The following is a 12,045-nucleotide window of genomic DNA, read 5'->3' as shown; positions in this document are numbered from 1 at the left end:
AATCCCAGAGGTGAATGTTTAAAAATAGGTTGAATTAGCCATGAAAAGCCTAAGTAATCCCTGTTTATGAGGACATATGGGTAGGTGGCCCAGCATTCTGGAGAGAGGTTAGCCCTGAAAAGGCCAGAATGGGATGGGGAGGCAGCCAGGGAAGGGAACTGAGTACCCACAGTGTCCTGACTTTTGAGCTGGGTGTTGACTTTTTCTTCAAATTATACATATAATTATATTCATTTTTGTATGCATGATCCATCTGATGATTTAAAGATAAGTAGGTGCAAGGATGTATTCTGCAGTAGAGTTCTTACCTCATGGGCCCCTTTAAGCGCTAACAAAGACATCAAACATGAGCTCCAGGCCACATCCTGCTGTGCCTCAGGTCTGTGGTCCTCTGCTCCAGTGGGAGTGTGTCTGGGAGGCTGGCTAGGCCCTGCAGGGCATAACATGGTGGGTGGGTAGATGGATTAGCAGTATTTTGGGGAGTTAGCAAAGAGAGTAAGGAAAGTTCCTGGGGACCTAGACGCAGCCTGTCCTCCTCCAACCCATTCCCCTGCCCCCACCCAGCTGTGTGCAATGAGCTGAAAAGGGCAGATTTATACAATGGATGCTGCCTGCTTGGGCCAGGGGCTCTCTGAGCAGATCCTAGAGCTCATGTGACATTGAAAAGGAGAGGATTCCTGGGGCCTGGGGGTCACAGTGGGGTAGGGACTCTGAAGTAGAAGCATATAGGATGGGATCTATGCAGACCAGAGACCAAGGCTAACTAAGACCGTTTTTCCTCGACCCATCCCACTGTAAACATATACTTGCTATATGCCCACCTGCAACCATTCACACACATGTGAAAACATATCCAACCATCCAGCCCATCACACACACACACACACACACACACACACACACACACACACACACAACCATCTAATATATATATATATACACACATATACAACCATCTACCTATCCATAAGACAACCATACATAGCCACATGCAATCCATCCACCCATACATACAAACAACATATTTATATATAAACATAAAAAATTCAATAATCCATCCCTTTTTCCTTTTCAGCTACCCACTCCCCATCAATCCAGTCCTCCATGCATCCATTCCCCATGCAGTCCTCTATCTCTCCATCCATGCAGTAACCTTACCCTACTGACCTGTTTTACTTGCTGCCTACCCCCTCTCCTTCTGTCCCACCTATAACTTTCCTTACATACCACAAACACCCACACATTCACATGCATGCATACACACACACATGCACAGGTGTAGACACATGTGCATACACACACAAACATACATGCACACATACCTAGCTACACCTATGCCTTATTTATGCCTCAATTTGAACGATGCCTCCCTCACCTCCCAGCCTGAGGAAGGTTTTGTTAGCGCTTCTTGGAGAACTCTATCTTTTCCTTCCCAGCAAATTGTCACAGATGCCACTAAACACTTCCTTGTGGTCTTGTCTGCCAGGCCAGACTGTAAGCTCAGTAACCAGGTCTTTCCTTTAACTTTTATGGGTAGGTGTGTGTGTGCCTGTGTGAGTCTATGCATACCATGTGCATGCAGAGGCTCAAAGAGACAATAGAGGTCACAAGACCCCCCGGAACTGGGGTCAACACATGGATGCTGGGAGCTGAATCTGGGTCCTCTGCAAGAACAGCTCCAAGAGATCAGGTCTCTCATCAGCACCTTCACAGAGCCCACCTGACGTGCGGTGGGGCTCCATGAGGAGCTCTTGGTTCTAGGCAGAGCAAGGACCTAGCCACCTGGTAGGGAGTTGCTTGTGAATACAGTAGAGTCCAGATGTCTGTCCGTGCTGATCTCCTCCGAGGAAGTAAGAGAGTGTGGGTGCCACACAGACGTCCGCCTCACTGTGCTAGACCCTAACTGCTTTGTCGTCGGATCAGCCACTTCATCTCCATGAACCTTCATTTCCTCACAGACCAAATGGAGCTAATAAAACAAGAGAGAGTGGGGAGAAAGAAACACTATTATCATGAAATTGCTTTAAATTGTTTAAATCTATCTTCTGAGTTCTGCGAAAAGTTTTTTAAAAATAGATAAAAATTATTATAAGAACTAAAATCAGCCTGATTTATTGATGTGACTTTTTTATAGATAGGGCCAAGTAATGGAAATTAATAAACAACTAAAAATGCATATTTATTAAAATCTAGCTTGTCATGTTATCGGAGGCTCAAATGAGATAATGCATGTGTAGTCTGTCTGGAAAGAGACCCGGGATAGGGTAAATGCTGGGTTTTCATTCTATTTGGATGGTTTGGGATAATCTTTGTTGAAGAGGTAATGTTTACACTAAATCATGAAAAATGTACAAGATTCCAGTATTTTAATGTTGGGACTATTAGATATACTTATTTGGCAGCTTTACAGTCTTCCCGTTTCTATGGCTGCATAACAAATGACCTCACAACAGTGTGGTGCCAAACAATGTTTCAAAGCTCACACTGTGAGTCTGGAATCTGGACGGGGCACAGTGGGGACAAGACAGAGCCAGTCCTGCTTGGTGGCAACTAAGGTCTCCATAGTGGCCACAGAGGCTGCCGGTGAAATCACTGGTGTTCATCTGGGCATCTAGTGTTGATGGCCATCACCTGGGAACCCCAGTTCTGCTCCACCAAGGTATTCCCATGCCCACTCAGCTGAGCTCCCTCACAACATGGTGGCTGGATTCTAAGGGCGAGTATCTCTCAAATGGAGCCAGGTAGATGCTGGCTCCTCTGAATGACTTCACCTTTAAGACCAAGTAGCATCCCTTCCAGGATGTTCTATTGATAGAACAGTCTTAAGCTCCCAAGACTCAAGGGGAGAGTATATGTGGGAGAAGCGTGAGTCACACTGTAATAAGAACATGTGGGAAGGGGGATAAATATTGATTCAGGCACCTTTGGGAAGATGCTAGCTGGCATATACACATCATCTCATACAACCCCAGTACAACTCACGAGGAAGCTACCCTTGTATTTTGCTTTTGCAAGAGAGAAAATTATAGTTCCACAAAGTCAAGGGTCAAAGACTTGGGGTGCATGGGGCTAGGATTTGAATTTGACTCTTGACATCTCCAAAGTTACTACATAATGTATTCAGTGCCTGCCAAAGTTAAAACAAGGATGCTGTCAGTAGCTGTTTGCTTTTAAAACGAGTAGTTCCATTATGCAGGATGCTAGAGAGCCAAGGTACCGTGGTGAGCTGTGGCTCATCTAGTAGTCATCCTCATAGCGATCTGGGCAAGTGCATAGCAAACCTAAAGCCTTGCTGTGGGAAGTAGGTTGTATGCCACTCAAGATGGCAGGCCAAGACATGGGCATTAAAGCAAGAGAGGCCGTTTGCAGTCTGGTTATGGAGGACCTGGAATCCAGGCAAAGAGTATCTAGACTTTCCTGGGGTGGTAAGGAGACCCCACAGGCTCTAAGTGAGAAAAAAAAAAAAGAAAAGAAAAGAAAACAGCCTAGGACAGTGTGTGTGAGGATGGGGGCTGATCTAGATGTAGATTGGGAGCCAGTGGCTCAACAATGGGCTAACTTGTCGGGAGGGCCTTGGTTCGTGAAACCGAAGGAAGAACTGAGGACTGTGGAGGATGGGGAAGAAACAGCAATGACTGAGGATCTGAGCTCAGGTAACGGGGGAAAGGGATAGGTAGAGGGCAATAAACAGGACAAAAAGTAGAGCTTGTTGAGGATGTAGCAAGGTCTCCCCACCCTCCCACCACTCACCCACACTCACTCACACCCACCCACACCCACCCATACTCACCCAAAGAAGACTGTTAGGAATGGTGCCTTGGAGGCCAGGAAAGAGTTGGAGCAGGAGACCTGGAAGGTGTTTGCAGAGAAGTCATGGTCAAGGTTAGGTGAGCCAGCAAAGGATCAGGGTGTCTAAGAGGGTCAAGTCTGGGCTGGAGAAAGTGAGCAAGTGTGCTAGCAGCCTTACACGTGGGTGTGCTGCAGCACCTGCAAGCAATGGAATCAGGAACTCAGAGGCCCAGGTGTGTTCCTCAGGGCCTCCCATGTCCTGGGAAAGTGGGAAGTGGGGAGCACCAAGTCCCCAGGAACTGCCCGTGGTGGGGTAGAAGAGCTCAGGGCCACCTTCAGCCAACACAGCAGTTCTCAAGCCTGGCTCATGCCTGAAACACTTTAGAAATACTGATGCCTGAACCCCACCCACGCCAGCTCTTACCTCTGGAAAACAAGAGGTCCTAAGGGGCCCCTGAGCCAATGGTAGCTAGCTAATCGAGGACATGAAGAGGCCATGGAGTTAGGAGTTGGCAAAAAGCTTCTGCTATAGTAGGGCATGTGTTTTTGTAGTTAGGAAGGGGACCCTGGGTAAGGCAAAACAAGGGCTCCACAAGCCATAGTCTGAAATCCCAGTGCAGATCAGCCTGCTGGTCCGACAAGCCCAGGTCTAAGCGTGTCACAGTAAAAGATGGAGTGAGGACTGACAGGGGTATCCGCATCCACACTCCCTACCAAAGAAATGGGAAGCTTTGAGGGTGGGGATCCCAACAGCAGTTTTTAATTCAGGTGCCTCCAATACACAGCCAACCAGCGCTTGTCCCAGGGGAGCATGGATGCTCATCACTGGGTGTCATGAGTCTATGGGTTCTGACCAGGCAGGTCCAGGGGCTCTGAGACCCTGCCTGTCTCAAGGACCCCAGGGTACCTGTGCTGTGGTCTCATGCATCACACTTGGAGTCTCAAGGATATGCATTCATTGTCAAGGTCACAGAAGTCCAGTTACTCTTTCCCAAAGCCCACTCCAAGACACTGCTGTGGGAACCAATCCCTTCACCCCAGCCCAGCCTAGCAGGCAAGCACACAGGAGACTGGAAGACCCCTACCCACCTACTCTACCACCCAGTCCACCCACCCCTGCTCAGTGATTTCTCTGTTCTGTTTCCTCCTGGTTCACAGAAGATCAGGGCTCGCAGCAATGTCTCTGTTTATCTGCCAAGGGCTGGGCATGCTTTAAAAAGAGCAATGGAGTATTTATGTTCAGAGGAGGCCTAACTCATCCCAACATGCCCAGCCTTCCCACTGCCTAAGGGCACAGAGGTCCGGTCCCAAGATCCACAGCCTAATCCCCTGCTATACTGAAATAGTTCTACAAGGCAAAAAAAAAAAAAAAAAAAAAAAAAAAGAAAGAAAGAAAGAAAGAAAGAAAGAAAGAAAGAAAGAAAGAAAAAGAAAAAGAGGGAAATGCAACCTAATACCAGAGTTCAAGGTCTGAGTTCAAATCCTGGCTCTGTTCCTTAGACACATTAATTAACTTAGCTGAACCCATCTGAGCAGGTTTGTCCACTGTAAAATGTGTGAAATAACGATAAGCCTCTCGTGGCTGTTGGATAGATAGAGTCAAGGATGCATGGGTACAAATTACACAAAACCTAAATGTCAAAGCAGGACACATCACTTAGACTACTAGCAGAAGTGTCCAAGAGCATGCCCCATGACAGACCTCATTGTCTGTGGATGCCTTGAGCTGTATTCATAGCTATCCTGGACTGTGTGCCGCCAGGCCAGAGTACAGGCTGGACACTCCTGGGGGGCTGGGCGCTCCTAGAGAGGTGCCCTTTCCTTCAGGACCTTCTTCTTGACCGCATCCTTTCTCTGCTTCACAGTCCTAGAGACTGGATTGACCCCTGACCTCTGCACCTCCTCTCCCTACAGACATGGGGAGCTTCGAGGAAGGTGAGAAGCACCAGAGCGTGTCCCACGGAGAAGCCGCTGTCATCCGAGCACCTCGCATCTCCAGCTTCCCCCGGCCACAGGTGACCTGGTTCCGTGATGGCCGCAAGATCCCGCCCAGCAGCCGCATGTGAGGTCCTACTCTGTGAGGTCCTACTCTGGGTAGACCGGAGGGAAGCTGGTCCTGGGGGAGGAGGTCTGGGGCCAGATAGAGTCTCCAAATGCCAAGGAGGGCCCTTCCTATAGAAACTTCTCAGTCATTCTGTAACACAGCCAGCTGGGCACTCCCCTATATGGTAAAAGAAGTTCGGTTTATGAGGGATTTTCTTGGAATATGCGTGCAAGGACCAGGGTGTTGCCTCCACATTCAACCGGAGAAAAACTCTGCTCCCAGAGGATTTAAGTCACCCAAACATGCCCATACAAAGTTACTGTTGCCATAGGAACAGGCCCAGGACTCCGGCCATGGCAGGGGTGGGTGGGTACAGGTGTTTATGCTTCTTGGGTGTGGCTGGGCTTACTCAGAGTATTTTGACTGCAAGGAGTTGGTGTGGCCAGGGAAGGCTGGAATAGACACACATAACCCTTTCAGCATGCACAAAGACCCTTCTGTCTTCCTCTAGCCTCAACTGTGGGCTTAGCAGTAAAGGCAACACCCTTCACCCCCTAGCAGGCTTTACTTCCTGAGCTGCTCACTCTGGAGCTACCCCAGGCTTTCCTCTCCACTCCAACTCTCCTTTCCTTGGAGAAAGACTACCTTCTGCCAACCTGCCCCAGCTGGCTACAACTTGAGCCTGTGCAGACTGCATGGGGATCCCCCTCCCCCCAGCCCTACTACCTTGGTCTGTAGGGAGCAAAGGGAGGTGGGGACAGCTTTGCCTTTGGAAAGCATCAAGTCCCACAATAGAAGCACAGTAATAGTAGCTTAGTAGCCAGACTGTGGTTACATACACCTTTAATCCCAGCATGCAGAGGCAGGCGGATCTCTGTGAGTTCGAGGCCAGCCTGGGCTACAGAGTGAGTTCCAGGAAAGGTGCCAAAGCTACATAGGGAAACCCTGTCTCAAAAAACAAACAAACAAAAAAATAGTAACATAGTAATATAGCAACTACAGAAGTTGCAGTAGTGGAGTTAAGTTCTCAGGACTGTGCTAAGTACAACACACATGTCCCCTCTCCCTCTGGGCTGAGCAGCTGGTGAAGAAGGAAGGAGACACTCTCTGCCTTGCTCTTTTTCCTGTCCCAAGAGTATATCCTCGCAACTTTGTTGCTCAGTGTTCAACCCTCACATCAGCCCTCGGAAGCAGTTGACTTCACCCCACGGCAACACTAAAGCAGAGTAGCCGATCTTTCCTAGCTGCTGAGTCCTGATAATCCTTGCCTTCCCTGACACATATGTGCAGACAAGCACACAGACACAATAAGTGCAGACAAGCACACAGACACAGTAAGTGCAGACAAGCACACAGACACAATAAGTGCAGACAAGCACACAGACACAGTAAGTGCAGGCAAGCACACAGACACAGTAAGTGCAGGCAAGCACACAGACACAGTAAGTGCAGGCAAGCACACAGACACAGTAAGTGCAGGCAAGCACACAGACACAGTAAGTGCAGGCAAGCACACAGACACAGTAAGTGCAGGCAAGCACACAGACACAGTAAGTGCAGACAAGCACACAGACACAGTAAGTGAAGGCAAGCACACAACCAGTAAGTGCAGCAAGCACACAGACACAGTAAGTGCAGGCAAGCACACAGACACAATAAGTGCAGGCAAGCAACACAGTAAGTGCAGACAAAGCACACAGACACAGTAAGTGCAGACAAGCACACAGACACAGTAAGTGCAGACAAGCACACAGACACAGTAAGTGCAGGCAAGCACACAGACACAGTAAGTACAGACAAGCACACAGACACAGTAAATGCAGGCAAGCACACAGACACAATAAGTGCAGGCAAGCACACAGACACAGTAAGTGCAGACAAGCACACAGACACAGTAAGTACAGACAAGCACACAGACACAGTAAGTGCAGGCAAGCACACAGACACAGTAAGTGCAGACAAGCACACAGACACAGTAAGTGCAGACAAGCACATAGACACAGTAAGTGCAGACAAGCACACAGACACAGTAAGTGCAGACAAGCACACAGACACAGTAAGTGCAGGCAAGCACACAAACACAGTAAGTACAGACAAGCACACAGACACAGTAAGTGCAGGCAAGCACACAGACACAGTAAGTGCAGGCAAGCACACAGACACAAGTAAGCAACTGTGCTTCACAGAGCTGATCCTGACACAGCAATTTTCAACCTGACCCTGTGGGAGCTCTGAAATGAACTTATCCTTAGGTTGTTACCTAAGGCACTCGAACTCAATTTAAATCTCTTTGGCTGTCAGAATTTTTTAAAGCTCTTTGTTTGATTCTAATGTGTAGCCAGAGTTGAAAACCATCCTCAGAGTCAGGTTAGTAGCACACGCCTTTAATCCCAGCACTTGGGAGGCAGAAGCAGGTAGATCTCTGTGAGTTCAAAGTCTGCTTGGTGCACATAGTTCCAGGACAGCCAGAGCTGTCAAGATAGTGAGACCCTATCTTGAAAAAAACAAAACAAGGGGAGATGAAGAAAACTATTCTCGTATGTATCAGCTATTTACAGCCACGATGTTGCTGTGTAACAAAACATCTCAATAGATCAATAAGCATTTACTGTGTTTTTCTTAGAAGTGTGCAGATTGGTGGTCTAGCCTAGGTCAGGCTAGGTCCTTCTTCTGGTTGGGCTTATTTGTTTGGGATCATCTGTTATTGACTTTCCTGGAATGAACTTTAGCTAAAAGGCAGGTCACTTGGCCACATTCCAGATTCCTCATCCTCTAGCCTGTCAGCCCCAGGATATTGTCTGGATGTTTCACAAGAGCGAGGGAGGAAATACACATATACCAAGCCTCTGCTCACATCCCATTGATAGGAACCATGACACGGCAGAACTCAGGCAGAAGGCTCTCTGTATCCACACCACTGGGCTCTGGGTCTTGTCCTGAACAGATGGCCAGCAGGCAGCATGAGGCATGGGTACCCAGCAAGGTGAAGGATGGAATATGCTGCGGATGAACAAGTGGACAGCTGCCCTATGAGTCAAAGTGTGCCCCCACCTCAGGCCTAAAACTCAAAGACAGTTGAGTGATCCCACCCATTGTGCAGCTATTGAGATCACATTGTGGAAGGGAAATGGTCTACCACAGAGATGCTGGGGCATGTCACTGAGTCCCAACCCCATCCTAACTCCCCCTCTGAGTGTATCTCTTGGCCCCCAGGTGTTATCAATGAAGGCATCCTGCAAGCTAATCAATTGGCAGTGGCTGCCTGGAACTCAGAGCTGGAAACAGTTCTGAGGCTTCACTAACACTCATGGGAAAGAACATCATGGTTTGATTAGTAATGTCTGCCCTAACTGTGGAAGGGAGCATGTTGGCACTCACCTACTGCATTTGCAGAGGGAGATGAATCCTTTACTCCAGACTCTCTTCTACTTTCCTACCACCATTCTTCATCCTTTTCTCATCCCCATCCTCCATCCTTACCTGCTTCTCATGCCTAGCACTTTTGCCAACAGGCTAGAGCAACCTTTGACTGTGGAACTACGCACGCGCACACACACACACACACACACACACACACACACACACACACACACACCTGGTTATGCGTGACCACTCCCATCCACTTTCATAAACACGTCTACCAAATTTATGATGAAGCACTAGAGGAGTTTTATTTTGGTAATTATAGCAAATTAATATCCATAGGTGAGCAGGAAGGCACCCTGGAAGCAGGTCTCCTGTGCTCAATATCTGATAAGTGCTATTGGCCGTCAGGCTGTGCAGAGCATGAAAGGCCGCACTATCTGCAGAGTGTGCCTCTCACCACCAGGCAGGACTCAGCCCCAAGCCTGCTGGTGAAAAGGGACATGATTCCTAGCAGAGACACACTCTGGGGGCTTTGGGCGCACTGTAGGATGGCTTACTCACTCCTTAATGAAATTATGGATCCAGCACTCTCGGAACTAAGGAAGGAGCTACCGAGTGAGAGTAGCAAGTTGGAGGCAGAGCTAGGGCTAGGCCAATCATGGTGAACAGAAGAAACAAGGGGAGAGGACCCAGCCCCTGCCTGAGAGGTGAGCGTTGCTGTTGGTGCCCCACTCAGAGTTCCTCTCCCCAGCTTCTCCCAGTGTGGGTCTGTTGGGGGTGCAGCAGGCTGGATGCTGTGGGCATCCTGGAAAGGAAGCACAGCATCCTTCCACACTTACCTGAAAAGGGACAGTCGACAGGCACAGGGCTAGGGACCCCTCCTGAGCTAGAGTGCTGGAGCAGGCAGTAGCAGCCATAGTAACCAGTAGACGACATTCCAGGGCGCTAAAACCACAGCTATGGGCAGGAAGGGTGACCTCACACAGTCACCTGAAACCAAGGTCACTAGAGCTCTGCCATCACCAAAACTGACCTCCAAGGTTCCCCTGCTCCAGCAGAGGGGAATGGTGCAGGAGTTCCCATTGTCCGAGATTAGAGGTGTCCACCACTCCGCCCCCACCCCAGGTGAGGCAGATGCAGAGCTATGCCTTGCTGCCCAGCAGCCACGGCCTCGTACAGGAGAAGCAGCAGCTTACGGCTCCTCTTCAGACAGGCTTTTACAGTGTCTTGGTCCACTTTCCACTGCTAACTGCACCAACCTACAGGCTGACGAGTTAGAAAGGGGAGCTGGAGGTCCAAGTTTGAGGGGTCTTAGCTGGTCAGAGTCACGAGGTGGTACAGGGCATCCTATGACTAGAAACATGTGTGTGTGTGTGTGTGTGTGTGTGTGTGTGTGTGTGTGTATTCATTCTGGTCTCTTCCTCTTATGAAACCCCTAATATTCCATCATGAGGTTCAGCCCTAATGACCTCTGAACCCAACCCTAATCAAGTCCTTCAGCTCCACCCCTAAATGCCGGGGTCAGGTAAAGTCCCTCCCCTTTCCTGCCTCATAATGAGGATTAGATTTATTTCAACTCATCAAGGTTGAAGAAGACATTCGAACCACACCCAGGCCATAGCACTCAAACTCCCGCTGGACATCCAGGGTCAGACATATTCCCTTGGGGACATGTATACTGGCACTCAAAGGATGCCCACTGAGCAGAAATCCTGGGCTCCACAACTAACTGTCCATGGTGCTCTCCCACAGCTGTGGCGATCATTTGTCCAACAATCATATAAGGTTCACTGGGAGTAAAGTCACTCCTGCTGGTTGAGAACCACATATGGCACACATGGTGTGTATGCATCATATCATCATTGGCCTTGCAAAACTGCCACTCCCATCATGCATTAAACACCATGCCACATCTAGAAAACTCCCTAAAAGAACAGAAAGGGTCATAAATCCTGTTCTAGAAAAACTTTAACCCTTTCCTAAAATCTCCCCTTAACTCATGAATAATGCCCTCCTCCAGTAATTTACTCACAGAATGAGCTGTCTAAACTCCCAGTGTCGTGGGGTGGGGAAGGACAAGCAGAAAGCTCAGTTAGAACATGTGCAAGGTCAGCAAAGGCTGAGAGTGGGAGTTAGGCCAGAGGGCTTCCCAGTCAAGGAGGGAAGAGTTGAGTGTGCTCCTTCTCTGGTACAGAACATGTGGGAGACTAGACAGTGGGTCCCCTGGAGACTCTGTGAGACCTGTCCTACAGTAGAATGACTCAGGAAGCTGGATCTACATGAGTCCAGCACCCTGAGAGTCCCTCCATCCTGAAACCACACTTTGCCAGGAGAGGGCTATAGGGGTGAGGCCAGGCAGTGGACTACTCTACTGCCAGGGACCAAGTGACAGAAACAGCCACGAGGCTGGAGATGGCTTAGCAAATATTCACTTCTACCTTTGCAAGGACAAGAAGACAGGGCCCAGCTAGCACTGGAGGAAACACATGATCCTCAGAGGCCAGGGACCCACACCAGAGCTCAAACCCAGCTCCACCCACCCTGCACAGCCCAGACCCTTCCTCCAACTCGCAGCTCCCCACTCCACAATCCACACCTAAGGACAGGGCTCTAGGTGAGATAAGGAGGCCCTTAGATGGAAAGATGGCCACCAGCCCAATCCCACACCTGGCATTTAATATATTCTAGCATGGTGCTGGGAAAGCTGGACCTAATGATCCAAATACTCTGAAAGTCCCTCCATCCTGAAGCCAGACTGTGCCAAGTGAGGGCTGTGGAATGGGTTAGTAAAGTGTTTGTCTTGAAAGCCTGAGAACATACTAAGCACAAATGGGGGCTCCCACTTG

The 12,045-nt window shown here is 49.1% G+C and overlaps 1 protein-coding gene across 1 annotated transcript in view; it reads left to right on the top strand.

Moving 5' to 3' along the window:
• Sdk2 (sidekick cell adhesion molecule 2) overlaps positions 1 to 12,045 on the top strand; it is a 275,505-nt gene that overhangs the window by 155,852 nt on the left and 107,608 nt on the right. The window contains exon 4 of the mRNA XM_036196160.1: positions 5,704 to 5,851. Coding sequence (XP_036052053.1) covers positions 5,704 to 5,851 — 148 coding nt within the window. The remainder of the gene's footprint in view (positions 1 to 5,703; positions 5,852 to 12,045) is intronic.

Source organism: Onychomys torridus, chromosome 8 (genome assembly GCF_903995425.1).
Source record: "Onychomys torridus chromosome 8, mOncTor1.1, whole genome shotgun sequence".
NCBI lineage: Eukaryota > Metazoa > Chordata > Mammalia > Rodentia > Cricetidae > Onychomys > Onychomys torridus.
Note: the sequence above shows the minus strand (reverse complement) of the source record. Positions and strands in the feature narration are given on the sequence as shown.